The sequence below is a fragment of the Xenopus laevis genome, chromosome 9_10S (genome assembly GCF_017654675.1).
Source record: "Xenopus laevis strain J_2021 chromosome 9_10S, Xenopus_laevis_v10.1, whole genome shotgun sequence".
Classification (NCBI taxonomy): domain Eukaryota; kingdom Metazoa; phylum Chordata; class Amphibia; order Anura; family Pipidae; genus Xenopus; species Xenopus laevis.
Window position 1 is genome coordinate 789,570 of NC_054388.1, and position 17,636 is coordinate 807,205.

At 40.7% G+C, this 17,636-nt stretch overlaps 1 protein-coding gene across 4 annotated transcripts; it reads right to left on the minus strand.

Moving 5' to 3' along the window:
- Positions 1 to 1,767: 1,767 nt before the first annotated feature.
- cnp.S (2',3'-cyclic-nucleotide 3'-phosphodiesterase-like) lies at positions 1,768 to 7,754 on the minus strand. Of its 4 annotated transcripts, none has more exons than XM_018237939.2 (5): positions 7,640 to 7,754; positions 6,834 to 6,907; positions 4,092 to 4,760; positions 3,161 to 3,291; positions 1,768 to 2,567 (listed from the first exon to the last, which is right to left on the minus strand). In XM_018237939.2, exons 3-5 carry the CDS (start codon positions 4,711 to 4,713, stop codon positions 2,115 to 2,117), a joined length of 1,206 nt encoding a protein of 401 aa, XP_018093428.1. In that variant the 5' UTR covers positions 4,714 to 4,760; positions 6,834 to 6,907; positions 7,640 to 7,754; the 3' UTR covers positions 1,768 to 2,114. The 4 variants fall into 4 exon arrangements, with proteins under 4 accessions (XP_018093428.1, XP_041434639.1, XP_018093429.1 ...); XM_041578705.1 differs by having other exon boundaries at positions 4,092 to 4,763; XM_018237940.2 differs by lacking the exon at positions 6,834 to 6,907 and having other exon boundaries at positions 4,092 to 4,763; positions 7,640 to 7,741.
- Between the last annotated feature and the right edge of the window lie 9,882 nt (positions 7,755 to 17,636).

A 17,636-nucleotide genomic window follows, 5' to 3' on the forward strand; every position in this document is an offset into this window, starting at 1 on the left:
GCGTCTTCTGATGCAACTCAAACCCATCCAGATGGCGTCACGGAGGGCAAAGTCTGCTCACGTCCTCAAATTAGCAGGTCCTCATTCACTTTCATTCTGATAATAATCTGATAATTACAATATAGTGTGTATGTTAAAGAGTCACTAAATCCTCACATTTTGGCACTGAGTTCTGACCTGTAGAGTTTGAGAAAAGCAAGGAGATGGAAAGTCCCTATTGTAGCCATGTTTGCTTGGAACACCTCCCCGCCCCTTCATGAATACACCAGTGCCAGTGTTTTATTGATAGGAGCAGCCGCTGGTACCCGAAACAGAGCAAAGAGACCCGCAGCAGCTGTGCAATAGGAACAACCATGTGCAAAGAGTCCGCTACAGACAGTTTTTTCTAGGGCAAGTCCCTGCGTTACACGTACGTCACACTCACCCAGTGCATTAGCACATTATCACTGCCAGAGAGGGTTACAGGACAGCATCAGAAGAGTTAATTCATATTATATTGTTCATACACAGACAACAGCCACTGTACATCCATTAATTCCACCAAATAAGTAACAGCCAGTGGTTTTGCCATAGTAAAGTGTAAACCAAATTAGCCGTGCCGCTCAGTGCAGCAAAGTTACCCCAGGCCATTTGCTTTTTAAAGAAGATGCTCACTGGCCTAATATACTGACATCCTGAGTATTTCTTAAACTTGTCCTTTAAATCGACTGGTTCGCCTTAAATAAAAATACTAAAAAGTAAATTTTAGTATGTTATAGAAATATGCTAATTCTAAACGACTCTTTGTTTGCCCTTCATTTTTTAAAGGATTGGAATTGTTTGCCTTCTAACACTTTCCACCCTTCAAATGGGGGTCACTGACCCCAACAGCCAAAAAAAAAAGGATACATTGCTCTGTGAAGATACAATATTATTGCTACTTTTTATTATTCAACTTGCCCTTCAGGCCTCTCCTATTCATACTGCAGCCTCTCATTCAAATCAATGCATGGTTGGCAGGGGAATTTGGACCTGAAAAAACTGGAGAGCTGCTGCTTAATAATAATCTAAATAAGTCAAAACCCACAAATAATAATAAAATAAAGACCAATGGCAAATGGTCTCAGAATATTCATCTCTATATCATACTAACAGTTAAAGGTGAACAACCTTCCATTTCCTTAATGAGTACAATGTGGAGTTTCAGCAGATTCAGCTCAGCTTTGTATAGTTTAACAAAACAAAAGGTTTGTTTCCGTAATTCTTCAGTTTATAATACTCGTTCTACACTTTTCTTCAACAACAAAAAATAGCTTCAATAAAAAATGTGTTTGCAAAGGAATTCCATTAGTGCAAGGAGCTGCGCTGTTCCCATTTTTAAGAACACAGTGAATGCACTGCAGGGGTGCGCATGCAGTTTATGGGGTGCATATGCTGTTATGATGTTGCAGGGGTACATATGATGTTGCAGGGGTGCACATGCCGTTTATGGGGTGCATATGCTGTTATGATGTTGCAGGGGTGCATATGATGTTGCAGGGGTGCGCATGCCGTCTATGGGGTGCATATGCTGTTATGATGTTGCAGGGGTGCATGCTATTAATGGCCCCGGTTACCATGATGCCTCAAGCAAACCGTTATATTAACAAAAAAAACTTCTTAATCACTTGACACTAGGGATGCACCGAATCCACTATTTGGGATTCGGCCGAATCCCCGAAACCTTGGTGAAAGATTCAAAAGTGGAAACAATTCTTCTTTTGTGATGAAAAGTCACGTGATCTCCCTAGTTGGCCAGGCACAAGGATTCAGCCAAATCCGAATCCTGCTGAAAAAGGCCGAATCCCAAACTGAATCCTGGATTTGGTGCTTACTTGAGACACATAAAATGTTTGGCTTAAAGGCAAAAGAGGCACAATTTTATATGAAAATGAAGTCAGTATCGAATCTGTCTGACTAATTGGATACAAATTGGGGTGTGTCTGGCTCTGCAGAAAGTGCCATAAATTATAAGTGCAACAGAAATAGAACAGGGAAATTTACAACAATAGATATTTTTATCGATTTGGGCATTGGATCTTAAATATGAACTTGAAATATCTAAGTGCTTCGGTCTCCTTTGTTTTGTTCTCTTGTTATACAATTTGGCACTGGGATAGCAGGCCCTTTTTGCCTCCCAGGTGAGGGGCAGTAACCCCTGATTTCCCGTAATAACCTGAGAAAATGGTTTTGACCTCCTTCTTCCTGGGCAATACCAGCATCCACATGCCACTATCATAATAGGATATTTTGCCCCCTAACAGCTCTCCCATATTCTCCCCCTCTCTCCCAGCCTGCTGCAACTTAACAAACTCCAGTAAATCAATACCCGCTTGAACATCTTGTACATCAGACGCGCAGCCCAGAGTAATATGAGCCCGGCTTCCCCGGGGAAGAACATCCTTGGGCATCGCTTCCTTCTCTGCATCCGAAGGCCAAACATGAAGCTGTTCCTGAGTCAGTTCCACCTGGGCTCCCGCAGTCCTGGGAGTGACAAACAATGCCGAGATATGGAGAGTGAAGGCTTTGGAATATCCCTTTCTTACGGCCTAGGAAAGAAAATGGAAAGGATTAGTTTCTCTCGACATATATACAAAATTCACACTCTCCTGTAAAAGGCTTTCTAGATGTTCATTCATTTAACAGATGGTTGATCAGGTCCCAGTTATCCTAGTAATGGCTTTGGAAAACATAATCAAGAATCGAATTTTGGTTGCCAGTGACCCCAAAAAACCCAGATAGCATTTACACTGCAAGCTAAAAAGAGCCAGGATAGAAAGGCAAATAAGTGTCATCCCTAGGATCCAACACTACAATGAGAACAGTCTGATTTTAGCAAAAGCACTGGTGTTACACACCAAGCACTTAGCCCCATGGCCAGTTGTAATACTGGGGAGCCCAATGAATATGGGAATTTTGGATCATTCTGGGATAAAACAAGCTATGCAAAGTGAAAATTATTGAAAAACAAACATTGCATCCCCCGGAGCTTTTCCATCTAGGGCATTTCCTGCACAGTTGGGGCATCTGAGTAACGCGCAAGCTAATGGCGTTCCAGGGGATATCGATGTGCCACCTACAGTGCTGACGGGCACAAAGGCTCCATCACACTAAACCATCCCTCCTCAGGTGTCACACAAACCTCCAGCTGTGCATATTCCTCTGATCCGGGAGCCTTTCCGTAGTCGCAGAACTTGGTTGTACAGTGCAAAATGTTGGGAGTTTTGGCAAAATACTTCAGCAAGTCCATCTTGTGCTTGTCTTCACAGCTAACTGCAGAGAGAAGAACAAAATCGTAAATAAATCTGTTCCAAAAGCTCAGTAGAGCATCAATGCTTCAAGTATGGCTAGGCTGGAAATCATAGTGTGGGGTCAGCCGTGTCATACATACATGATCTCATGCTATTATGCATGTAAAAGCAGTTTTCTAGATCATGAATGCAGAGTTCAATATTTGAAGAAAAAGTTCAAGGTTTAGTTTTCCTAATTTATGCAAATCATTATTTTCTCTTTTTTAACCAGCATCATATCATCATGGAGAGTTCTGCTCCATATTCAGAGCAACAATGGTGCTGCTACTCTCACAAGTGCAACAATTTAGATGCTCAGATGTCATTTCACTCAAAGCAGCTGGCATGGGAAATAAACAGAATTCAGATTTCAGGTGCACATTTATTCTTCCTCCATTCTGCACAACGCATAACTGAAAGTCTGGTGATATCTCTGAGCTTGCACATGTCTCCAGCTGCTGGGGTGACACAATGCAGGCCATTGATTCATTTACTCCTAAAATGCAACAGGGCCACATGGTGCAGCCGTAACACGCCGTGCCAGCTACATGTCTGCACAATGTGACTGCAAGACCATTTGCACACGGCAAAAAGTGTAGTGCGCAGAAAGCCTCAATATCAATGGTTTTTGGAGGAGCCATTGCATATGTCATTGGGACAGCCAAACATTGCAGAACATGTACATAAACAATGAAGTGTGGGAGTGCCAACACACCCTATGCAAATTAAAAACAACCCTAAAAACTAACAATCTTAAGAGAAGATCACATTTGCATAACATACATGCTTGTAGATGTTTCTTAAATGCTTTAAGGTTTCCCAACTGTTCCAGGAACTCATGAGCTGTTTTTCGGAGGTTGTCCTCGTCACGCTTCGCTAGGAACCAGCCAAAATACAGAGGCAGCATATCTTTTTCCAGGGTAGGTCTCAGATTCTTTAGCTCCTCCAGGGAGAGCTTCCAGTGGTTCTTATCCTTCAGCTGAGAACAGTCCAGCCTCCAAGGGGTCTTAGGTTCCAGCACTATAACTGTGAATTGGAATTTGTTAGCAAGATCAAACAATTCTTCCAAGCGTTCACGATCATGGTGTGTGTCATCAACAATGATGATACTGGCTTCATGCCTTTCACAACAAGAGTTCAGATCTTCATCCAGTTTGGCATACTCCCCCCCAGTGGAACTCCTTACGGCGGGTCTGATGTTATACTGGTCAGCAGAAAAAAGTCGAGCGCTATCCTTGTATTTCTGTTCAACTTCCTTGGCCAGCTCTGTCTTTCCACTTCCCGGCAGACCCCTCAGAAGAATCAATATCTTAGATTCTCGAACAGTAGCCACAGTGTGGTCATCCATTAGCAAAGGGGGTTTCTGCCCCTCTGGGTGGTCTTTGGATGCCTGTGCAGACGTCATTTGGAATAGATTCTTGGCAGATATGGGGTCTGAACTGCTTTTGGCACCTACTTGGATAAAGAGGGAACCTGTTAACATTCCAATTATAACAAAAATAGTATAGATATATAGATATACATATGTATGAGTACAATTTGCCACACATCAAATAATAAACTTCCTAATTATCAGTAATTTGACCCAGACATCTGATAAAGAAAATATGTTCCATATGAACAGTACTTCCACTCATCTAATTTTTTTGGTCTAACTTTGATGAGTGATAAAATTACTTTACCAGCAAATACTCTTATGGCTAAATTAGATACGGCACGTTTTACGCTGGCAAGGGGATTTTATTTCTTTGGACTGCTCTGAAACTGTTCATGGTTTGATTCCCTTATAACACAATCATCCACCAAACAAACCAATAGAGCATTGCGTTAAGATGCCTACAACGGTCAACATCATTCACCACTTCCCACGACAATCTCCATCCATCGTACCAGACAAGTGATTGTCATGGTGGGTTAATGCTTTGATATCTGTTGGGGATGGTTGATAAGAGCTTTATTATTTTTTCAAAGATAACTAATAGTCATAACTTTTGGATTGTCCAGATTACAGATCTTGCAACTAAACGACTGACATACAGTTGAACTTACATCTGCTGACGTCTTCCACTGAAGTTATAAAAGAGTCCTGAATGAATTGCAATTGTAGTTCAACATTAAAAACGTGCAACTGGCCTTAACCCAAGTCAATAAATAAGGGGGCCAATATAATCGTACACTGTTGCTTAGTAGTTGCGGTTCATCAAGATCAATTTTTCGCTCTTCAAAAGACTTCCAGGGGCTCATTTATCAACACTGGGCAAATTTGCCCATGGGCAGTAACCCAAAGCAACCAATCAGCGCTTTGCTTTTTCCAAGCAGCTGCAAGTAGAACAATGAATGCAACAATTTGATTGGTTGCCATGGGTAACAGCCTACGGGCAAATTTGCCCAGTGTTGATAAATCACCCCCCCAGACTTTTAGCTCAACAAAAAGAAGGTATTTTTGTATCCAATTAACACTACAGACAACAAAGAGCAAAACTACTGTTGTGAGAGCACCTTGTCTCAGCACCATACACTCAGTGTATTTGATGACCACAAGGACTGAATGTTAGAAATGTGTAGGCTTGGTGGTATGTTACATTTGAAAGAGATCTTATGATACTTTTGGAGGCTTTCCAATGCCATTGTGAGAGGGCTTCTCTGAAATGACCATTCATGTTAGAGTAAAGTGTCTGGCAAGCATACCTATATAACATTTACATTTCTCCCAGTTAGAACAGACTCCTTTCATTCTTCCAGTAACATGTAGTAAGAGGACAGTGGTATACATATGTTCCCTGTATTCTTCATGTGACATTGCCTACTGGCTATGGAGAAAACCCAGGGCTCACTAAAGGTTTGTGGGGTTACTGTTTAGGCTCAATGTATAGAGACATCAGCTTAACTGAATCCTTATCCAAATTCCATAACTAACTCTGTAGGAGAAATTAACAGGTTGAAACTTTCTTGGACCAAATTCAGTGATGGATGCCATGGATCTACTTAAGTCCACGCAGTGAAATCAACTCAATTGAAATAAACTGCCTGCAGGAATTTGGGGAAGATATGAATGGAGAAGGATTAGGGAATCCCACGAGCTTCTCTGGTTGGATAACTTATCTGTCCCACAAAATGGCATCATGTAACAACTGGCAACATCACAATGATTCTGGAGATGCGCATTGTATGTCTGTGTACATTAGCCAGCCAATATACATAGATCTACGAGAACAAGGGGTTTTCCCGGCAGTGGGTTGTGTCGGGTGGAAAATGTGTTTTGCAAAGCTGATTTTAATATTAGATCCATTATTTTCTGGCATACTCGGTTATATCTGACTTGTAGGCTACAACCTGTCACAGCTATAAAATGGCTGATTGTCAATGTTTTTCAGTTGAAGCTCTGCTTGAGGGATCAAATCCTCCATGGAAGGTCCAATGTTTGGTCAGGGTCCTGCTTAGCTCATGAAAAGACTAGAGATATCTGTAAATATCACTCGTCATGTTAACAATATACATATCCCCCCAAGTCTCGTCTTATCTGACCTTTGAGCAGAAAGCAAATGTCAGTTCCCGGTCACCCTAAAACGGCCTGTCGAGCAAATGGTTTCAGATGAAAGCTGGAAATGAAATAAAAAGAGCAGATTCATTTCGGCTGAGCAAAATGCAAATCGATGTAAAAATCTCATAAGCGACTCCTGAATGAAACAGACGAAGGCGACGTTCCACTCAGTGCCCTAATTAGCTGTTACTCTATAGAAATATATTTACATATAAACTCACAGGAGGCGCAGGCCCGGACTGGCAATCTGTGGGTTCTGGCAAATGCCAGAGGGGCTGCTGTAACGTCCCATAGAAAGTCAGTATTTAGTGGGCTGGTAGGGACTGTTTGGGCCTCTATGTGGGCTGATTGGGCCTCTGTGTACCTGAAATGCCAGGGGCTATTTTAATTCTCAGTCCTGACCTGCACAATATATATTTCTATAGAGACATTACATACAAAGCCCTTTTATATCTGAGGTAAAATGTCACCCTTTTTACCACAGAAAAGCAAAAGGGCAACAACAAGTGGAGTTTGTTATCGAGTGGAGACTGTTATTGAGTGGAGACTTTTGGCTGAAAGCAATAAAGCTCCTCTGAGGCATGTGCAGAAGTTTGGCCCCCGTGTGTCCCTTGTGTTTGTGGCTGAGAGAAGTGACAGTGAGAAGTGGCAGCGAGTGTCACAAAGCGATTGGAAGAGAATTGTCAGTGAAAGCTGCGCATCCCGCGCAAATACAGCCCCGCCCCCCGCGCGCACCTCCACCAGTTGCTGAGGCATAAATTCCACTCACACACAGACATATACGGCTTACCTCAGTCAGTCAGTCAGTGAGTTGCAGCAGGACACAACAAGGCAGCGAGTGGAGCCGTTTTGTGGCCGTTAGTCATATTATCCCTCCCATCAGTCTCCGCCTCCACTGAAGCAGCTTTCACTTTAACCCTAAACGTGTCTCTCACTTCCCTGTCACGTTCTCTCCTATGATTTTGTGACTGAAATAAAGTGCGACTTGTGTCAGTCTGTGCCCCCCACACACCTGCCTGTGTCCCGCTCTCATGTCACTGTACTTTTGTCCAGGTCGGGACTGAGAATTAAAATAGGCCCTTGTATTTTAGGTACACAGAGGCCCAATCAAAATACTGAATTTCTATGGCACCTTATAGCAGCCCCTCTGGCATGTGCCAGAACCCACAGATTGCCAGTCCAGGCCTGGTTGTGTCTCATTATGTGAGACTGGAGGGGCAGGTTATTGTAGTTTCAACAGTACAAAATGGCCGCCCCACCTCTGAAAGTGCAGCCTGACAGGAATCTGTGGCCAAACTAGCGGATCTTTGCCCAATATGGCCACTAACTAACAGCAGGGCGATGTCAAGTTAACCCAAACATTCAGCTCTAGGGCCAAGTGATGGTATAACAACAAAGACAATGTAGGAGCAGATTAAGTAGCCAATGTGGCCCTCGATCACAGGAAAAATCAAACCTCCCTGCCTGATTTTTGGCCTGATATTGGGGAGATCCTCTGGAAGCCCCACACAAAGGCAGATAAGCAGCTGCCACATTGGACTGAAGACTAAGGTTGCCACCTGGCCGGTATTTTACTGGCCTGGCTGGTAAAAATTATGTTTGATCCCAATGTTATTAATAGGGAATAAAGATAAATATATAGGAAGGTCAGTGATCCCAATGTTATTAATAGGGAAAAAAGATAAATATATAGTAAGGCCGGTATTTTTTTCCAGAAAAGGTGGCGACCCTACTGAAGACTGATATGTACAGTTTTAATCTGCCTGTGTATAGTCACATGAGGCAACAGGCCCAGGCTGGGGTATCTAATAGGCCCCGGCATTTCAACTACACCGAGGCCAAGTCAAGGTAAATCCCCCTATGTGCTGTGATTTGCTTCCACCAACAGCAATTTGTAGTGACAAGAGAAACTTGAAACATGCAGAATTATACAGCTTTACCTCCATGGGTTTATTTGGACAGTTGGGCCTGAAACTTGTCACAGCACAAGAAGAAATCCATGGAGTCAGCGGGATCATTTTGACCCTGTGCTTCCTCCAGTATTGGATATTTCTTCCACAAGAATGTTCTTGGGTCTGTGAGTCTTCTTGTGTAATATACTGTATTGTTTGTTACGTTGCTGCTCATGAGTCAATGGAAAGGAACCACACCTAGGGTTTAGTCCAGCTGAAATCCAAAACAATGAGTTCATTTTATATGGGTTTTGCAACATGGACTGCCAGTTATGTTTCATGGTATTACATACATTAGTCTTTCATGGTATTACATACACTAGTCTATCTCCTCCAAGCGCTTTACAATGTATTGGCTACTGGCCAGTGTCGGACTGGGATGCCAGGGGCCCACCAGATAAACTTAGGCTGAGGGCCCACTTTCCAAACTATTATACCTCCACTCCTCATTCACTTTTATCTACTAGTCTCTTTTCTCTACATACTATACTCTATTCTTCCATTATCAAGCCTCATTGTTCCTATAAAGAAATAGGGAATGACCATGAAATAGGCCAAAAGGTTAGAAGCAAGAGGCCCACTGACACCTGTCGGACACCAGTCGGACACTGCTACTGGCTAGGGTCAGCACATTTGTTCTTATTCCACTTCCACTTGTCCAGGTACAAGATTCCATTAATGATCAGGTCATGCAGTTTGACCCCACCACTAGTATTGCTAGAAAGTCACTAGAGCTGCACCAAAGACAAATGACCAGACTTAAAGTGGTTGTTCACCTTTGAGTTAACTGTAAGTTGGCCACAGATGCAAAGATCCGATCGTACATTGATTCCCGACTCCCGACTTGCCACTAACCATTCGGATCAAAGTCTTACCATTCCGACCAAATAAAGTAGTTAAAGAACAGATCAGCCGATGTTCTGCCCCTGACAGCAATCGTACGATAGATAAAGCTAGTGACAGTCTCCCACTGAAAATCGTACGATCGGCAATACACGCAGAGATATTACCCGCAGCCGACAGAAATTTTCTAACCTGTCTGATCGACCAATCGACCGATCTCCGTCAGACGAAAATTGTCGGGACTCTCCACACACGTTCTGAAAATCGTACAAATCCTCGATTCATACAATGAGATCTTTGCATCTATGGCCATCTTAAGTATGATTTAGAGAGGGATATTTTGAGATTATTTGCAATTGGTTTTCATTTTTTTATTATTTGTGGTTTTCGAGTTATTTAGCTTTTTATTCAGCAGCTCTCGCGTTTGTAATTTCAGCGTTGCGAGTTGCTAGGGTCCGAATTCCCCTAGCAACAATGCATTGATTTAAATGAGAATATGGAATATCAATAGGGGAGGGTCGGAACAGAAAGATGAGGAATAAAAGGTAGCAATAACAATAAATGTGTAGCTTCACAGAGCATTTGTTTGTAGACAGGGTCAGTGACCCCCTTTTGAAAGCTAGAAAGAGTTGGGAGAAAAAGGCAAATAATTCATAAACTATGAAAAATAAATAATGAAGACCAATTGATAAGTTGCTTAGAATTGGACATCCTATCACATACTAAAAGTAAACCTGAACCTGAATAAGTGAGAAAATAAACTGCTTTAATATTGCAGTACAGAGATGCACGTATATATGCTGAAGGGAACAGAGTTGTATGTATATAAAGGGTGCAGCCTGTGTATGCAATGTTATAGGCCCTACAGTGATACTGACTCATTGCTGCTATTTACAATAACATGTCTGTATCACAATTCATACACATTCCCAATCCTCCTGTGCCTGGTGCTGCCAGACTCGGTCACTGTTTCATACAAAAGCTGAACATATTGTTTATATTTTCCAGCTTCTACTGGCCCAGTGTGCCTGGTCTATAAGCACCGTAATTAGTGTACAGTGAATTAAAATGGTAATTACCCCCTACAGTGAATAAAACTTCATTTTAATATTTCATTAAGCAGTGAAATCGCTTTCACACTATTACTATAGGCCAGTGCTGATATGAACCACTTGCTTTAATAAGAGAAGGAACTTATAAAAGAGAAGACATGCTGTTTGTTCTGGTTGTTGGGGGATCTTTTCAGCAATGATACAGCACCAACAACCCTCTCTTGGAATGCTTCATCCTCACCCACAAAGCTAACACTATCCAATTACTCTGGAAAGTACCTATATCTACAAAATCATTGTTAACCTGATTAGACACAAGGTCATTCTTATGCATAATGGATATTGCAGACAGGCCACATACAGGCCAGGGCAAGTCCTTATCTCCCCAGGACAGTTGCCTTGGCCATTAAATTATCTGGATGTATGGCTCGTGTTATTTTCATGCAGTTAAAATGTCTTTACCCATGAAGTTCATGTGACATTCACTCAATTGTATATGGGAAATCTTTGTAACTAAACTATATTTGCTTGCATAGTACCACCTTGTGGTCAAAACAAGTATAACTGTAATACAATTATTGTATTACAATAAACAATTGGGGGCACATTTACTATGGGTCGAATAACGAGGGTTAATTAACCCTCGATATTCGACTGTCGAAGTAAAATCATTCGTAAAATCATTCGTTCAATCGATCGAAGGAAAAATCGTTTGACCGAACGATTAAATCCTTCAAATCTAACGATTCGAAGGATTTTAATCCATCGATTGAAGATTTTCCTTCGATCCCAAATTGACAGGAAAGCCTATGGGGACCTTCCCCATAGGCTAACATTGATGTTCGGTAGGTTTTAGTTGGCGAAGTAGGGGGTCGAAGTTTTTTTTAAAGAGACAGTTCTTCGAATGGTCGAATAGACGAACGATTTTTAGTTTGAATCGTTCGATTCGAAGTCGTAGTCAAAGGTATAAGTAGCCAATTTGATGGTCAAAGTTCGAAATTTGAAGTATTTTTTATTCTATTCATTCACTCGAGCTAAGTAAATGTGCCCCTTATTGTATTACAATAATACAAGTTATTGACCAGACTTCCAGAGCATCTTGCTCAATAGATCTGTACCTTAAATCATCTGCTCTCATCTTAATTATTTAACGATCTACCCTTAATAATGATTCCAGATATTCCTTATCACTGTCTCCGAGGAGTTGGTCTTCTGGCTCCTCTCAGGATCTACTTTATTCTGCTGCTTTGAATCCTTCTTCTGCACCTTCACCTGAGCCTTGGGGTAAATTTATCAAAGAGTGAAGTTCCGCCACTAGAGTGAAATTCCGCAGCTCTCCATTCATTTCTATGGGATTTTGAAAGGCGTATTTATCAATGGGAGAAAGTGAAATTTCACCCTTTGATAAATACGCCTTTAAAAACCCCAAAGAAATGAATGGGAAGTGGCGGAATTTCACTCTAGTGGCGGAACTTCACTATTAACTTCACTCTTTGATAAATATACCTCCTTGTGTTCAGCCTTCTTGCTCTGAAGTAAGTAGAATACAGAAATATGCCCATTGCTGTTTGTGTTTGTTTCAGCTGCATCATTGTTCTCTTACTCATTACCATAATGTACAAAATCTCTTTTGCAATTCTGTTCTGATCCGTTTGTGACTGCTAGTGGTAACGTTAGCTTTAGTGTTTCCAAGACGCATTAATAATATAATTATATATAGATTTATAATGGGAAATGTTTAATTGGCAGCTAGTTAAATATTCCGATGGATAGAATACTCCTATTTATGTGCATTTATAGCGCCCAGCAATGACTTATATATACAGATCTTGCAGATAAATATCGATCTGTTATCTGGAAACCCATTATCCAGAAAGCTTCTAATTACAGAAAGGCCGTCTCCCATTTTATCCAAATAATCAAAGTTTTAAAAAACAATTTTCCTCTTTTCTGTGTAATAATAAAACAGTCGCTTGTACTTGATCCCAACAAAGATATAATTAATCCTTATTGGAGGCAAAACCAGCCTATTGGCTTTATTTCATGTTTATATGATTTTCTAGTAGATTTAAGGTATGAAGATCCAAGATTACAGAAAGATCCCTTATCCAGAAAACCCCAGGTCCCGAGCATTCTGGATAACAGGTCCCATACCTGTATCTCCTTACATTCTTACATTGTTAAACTGGCACATCAGCTCATAACTAAGATTTTCCCTTTACCAGCTTAGTTGCCCTTCTCTGTCCCCTCTCTAATACAATAATGTCCTGTTTGAGTGATGGAGACCAAAACTGTAGGGCATATTCTAGATGGGGCCTTACCAGTGCTCTATACAGTGGGACCCCCTCCTCCCGTGACTCTCTGCCCCATTTAATACAAGTCAAGACCTTATTTGCCCTTGATGCTGCTGACTGGCATTGCTTGCTACAGACAAGTATATTATCTACAAGGACTCCAAGGTACTAGAGGTCACAGCTTTAGTAGACGACAGTTAGCATTTCACATACTGGTCTAATATACATCACTGGTCTATGGCAGCATTTGCTGCAGTTTTCAAATTGCCAGTCCAGGCCTGTGTATCTTCCCCAGTCTCAGCTACAAAGGTCTCTGTTTAAACACTGCTTCATGGACCTCGTTGGTCTACTGAACCAGGTCCAGTTGCATTTTGGGGGGTAAGGGGAACCTAAAATGTTGCCAATGTAAGTTTAGGACAAGGCAGGGAAACAGTACAGTAAATACACGTTTAAGATGGCCTCATGACACTGTGGGAGAAAGTTTTGCGGAAGCAGAAAGAAGTACTGGTCCAGAATTCACTGGCAGTCAATTTGAGTTCCCTTTATAAAGCAATAATGTGTATTTGTTGGTTAATGCACCTGTTCTAAGATACAGGCGCCTGCAGATGTATTCTCCACTTGTCATTGTAAATCTGCATACTGGGCCTTGTCTCTCTCCGTATAAGAACAGTCAATTTAAACTTGGCCAAACCTTAATGCAGCATTAAAGCATATACATTACATATAGTGACTGGAGAAGTGCCATTTGCTTATGGAAAAGAGCCATAACTTTAGTTTGTTGTAGACAACACAGTTTAGGAAAAGGCAATGCTGTTGGCAGTTTAGTCTGATACACTGACCAGAGGCATAACAAGGCTAACTGCCAACAGCAAAAGAACAGACATGACTAGTTCCCATTCCTTTATTCTGTGGTGTTGTCGGACAACTGTAGCCCCAGGATTTACAGTTCTGACCTCGGAGTGGGAGCAAATCCCCATTAACTATTAACTAAATTAACTATTTCTCTAAACTGCCACGTAGTACAGGGATGGGATCTGTTATCTGGAAACCCCAATTATGGAATGGCCATCTCTCATAGACTCCATTATAATCAAAAAATCCAGTGTATTATAAATGATTTCCTTTTTCTGTATAATAATAAAACAGTCGCTTGTACTTGATCCCAACTAAGATATAATTAATCCTTATTGGAAGCAAAACCAGCCTATTGGGTTTATTTAATGTTTATATGATTTTCTAGTAGACTTAAGGAATGAAGATCCAAATTACGGAAAGATCCGTTATCTGGAAAACCCTGAGCATTCTGGGTAACAGGTCCCATACCTGTCATTGTTCCCAACTAAGATATAATTAATCCTTATTGGAAGCAAAACCAACCTATTTATTTCATGATTTTATAATAGCGTTAAGGTATGAAGCTCCAAATTATGGAAAGATCCATAAGCCAGCAAACCCCTGGTTCAGTATTCTGGATAACAGATCCAATACCTGCAGTGGCGTAACTAGTTGTTACTGGGCCCCATAGCAAATTCAATTTCGGGCCCCAAAATATTTATAAGTTGGCCTATTTTACCAAGATATATTAAAATTGCTCATTAATTAGGGTCTCACTGGGCCCCCTACACTCCTGGGCCCCCCTGCAACCGCACGGTCTGCTTCCTCTATAGTTACGCCCCTGAATACCTGTACTACTGGATACATTGCTGCCATGCCTCACCTTTAAGATCTTCAGGAATGTGACGGATCTATAATCAGTTTGCCTAATATGCAAAATCACCTATTTATGTGTTACCTGCTATAGAGACACCAAAATCTAGCAAATACTATAAGCAGGGGTCTCCCACTGGAGAATCAAAATTGATAATGATAAATGATATTGTCACCAAATGATGTAAAAAGTAAAAAGCGCACAGAGAAAGGACGATGGTGATTCTTCTACCATTTGAGAAATATATTATCATCATCTCCTTTGACAGTGAAAGAATCCAGATTTCTAGTTTGTTGCATCAATCCCCATGATGATTCTACTTCATCGCTGATTCATTAAAGGAAACGACTTCCCAAACTTCTGCACATGGATCCGGCAGCAACCAAAATGGTCATTTAATTTTTTAAATGAACGTTAGATCGTTAGAAGATATTAAAGAATGAGCAAATAATCTGAATTAGGAACTGCCGGGATGTACATGATGCAAAAAGTAAACGGGAAAACTGATATATTTTCACTGTTGCTTCAGTTGTGTTTAAACCAGAAATCTGACGAAAGATCGAACGAATCTTATGAAGGAGGAGGACGTCTCTAGCCAGTAGATTTAGGGGGCCGATTCACTAAATTCGAGTGAAGGATTGAAGTAAAAAAACGTTGAATTTCGAAGTTTTTTTTGGGCTACTTCGACCATCGAATGGGCTACTTCGACCTTCGACTACGACTTCGAATCGAAGGATTCGTAGTAAAAATCGTTCGACCATTCGATAGTCGAAGTACTGTCTCTTTAAAAAAAACTTCGACCCCCTAGTTCGGCAGATAAAAGCTACCGAAGTCAATGTTAGCCTATGGGGAAGGTCCCCATATGTTTGCGTAACTTGTTTTGATCGAAGGATATTCCTTCGATCGTTGGATTAAAATCCTTTGAATCGTTCGATTCGAAGGATTTTATCGTTCGATCGAAGTAATTATCCTTCGATCATTCGATCGAATTTTCTGCGCTAAATCCTTCGACTTCGATATTCGAAGTCGAAGGATTTCAATTCCTAGTCGAATATCGAGGGTTAATTAACCCTCGATATTCGACCCATAGTGAATCAGCCCCTTAATGTTCTGATTTCTCTCAGACAAACCAAATGAAATGACCTTCACTGTGTGTCTGGCACTGTCCGATTATAGATCAGGCCATTGGAAAACAGACGTGATCTATTGGGAAACCAAGAGAGAGATTACATCAGCCTAGTAACCCTCTCCTAATGTATCCCAGTTACACCATTACACACATGCAATTACTTCTTATTTACTGTAACCATTCTGTTACTGTACAACCTCACACTATATATATATATATATTGTGTATAATATATATAAATATATATATATATAATACACAAAAGCCATGAATATCCTGTAAATTATATCCTTATAAACGGTGAGTTCTGATGTCATCAGTTATAAACGGTGAGTTCTGATGTCATCTCTGTCACATGACTCACTGAAATTTGTGTATTATAATAAATAAAGTACCCCTTCGGCCTCGTGTTTTTATATGGTCATGAAACTCCTCGGTAACTTAATATCCTTATATTTTACAAGAGGGGGTACTTTAAGCACTATATAATACACAAGAGCCATGAATATCCTGTAAATTATATCCTTATAATACACAAAAGCCTTGAATATCTTGTAAATTATATCCTTATAAACGGTGAGTAGTGAGGTCATCAGTTATAAACAGTGAGTAGTGATGTAATTTCAGTCACATGACTCACTAAAATTTGTGTATTATAATTAATAAAGTACCCCCAGTTGTAAAATATGAGGATATTATAAGTTACCTCGGAGTTCCATGACGGCCGAGTGTTTTTATACAGGTCATGGAACTCCGAGGTAACTTATAATATCCTTATATTTTACAAGAGGGGGTACTTTATTCACTATATAAACGGTGACCAGTGATGTCATCAGTTATAAACGGTGAGTAGTGATGTCATTTTTGTCACATGACTCCTAAAACTTGTGTATTATCGGCCTTCGGCCTCGTGCTTTTATATGGTCATGGAACTCCTTGGTGACGTAAAATATCATATATTATATTTTACAATAGAGGGTAGTTTATTCCCAATATGTTTGTTATCTAAACAGCCGTTGATCACCTCAGTGTATAGGGGAGTGCAAGGGACAGAACAGGCTGCAGTTAAAGTGAGGCATAAAATGTCAGGGATTTAGTGACTGATGATGACAGACAGAACCTGCTTGTAACAAAGGAACCAACTCGTATCTGAGACACAAAGTGAGACACTCGTCACTCCCAGGTGATAAAGTGCAACATTACTGAGTGTCACTTTCTACACAAATACATTTACAACAAATACATTTTTATACAGGTCATGGAACTCCGAGGTCACTTCTAATATCCTCCTATTTTGCAACTGGGGGTACTTTATTTATTATAATACACAAGTTTCAGTGAGTCATGTGACAGAAATGACATCACTACTCACCGTTTATAACTGATGACATCAGAACTCACCGTTTATAAGGATATAATTTACAAGATATTCATGGCTTTTGTGTATTATAAATATATATAATCAGTCACACCTTTTCTCCCAACTTGTTGTTCTTCAGGATGAAATCCAGGAGGTGCGGGGCTTGTGCTTTTCACTTACTCCACATTCCTGTGTCTTTGTTGAGCTGTAAAGCCCAGTGTACACAGAGCGGACTCACCCTTGAACAACCAGAAATACCAAATATTAGCAATTAGCTCTGCACCAATTCACAGGAAGGTACAATGTACACCTCATGTGTGAATAACCACCTCCTTCCATATATATATATATATATACTGTATATATAGTTTATCTGTTGCTAAAATACAGTCTCTAATTTGTTGAATGCAGACGGTGATTTGTCTATACGTTAAAGGAGTTGTTCCCCT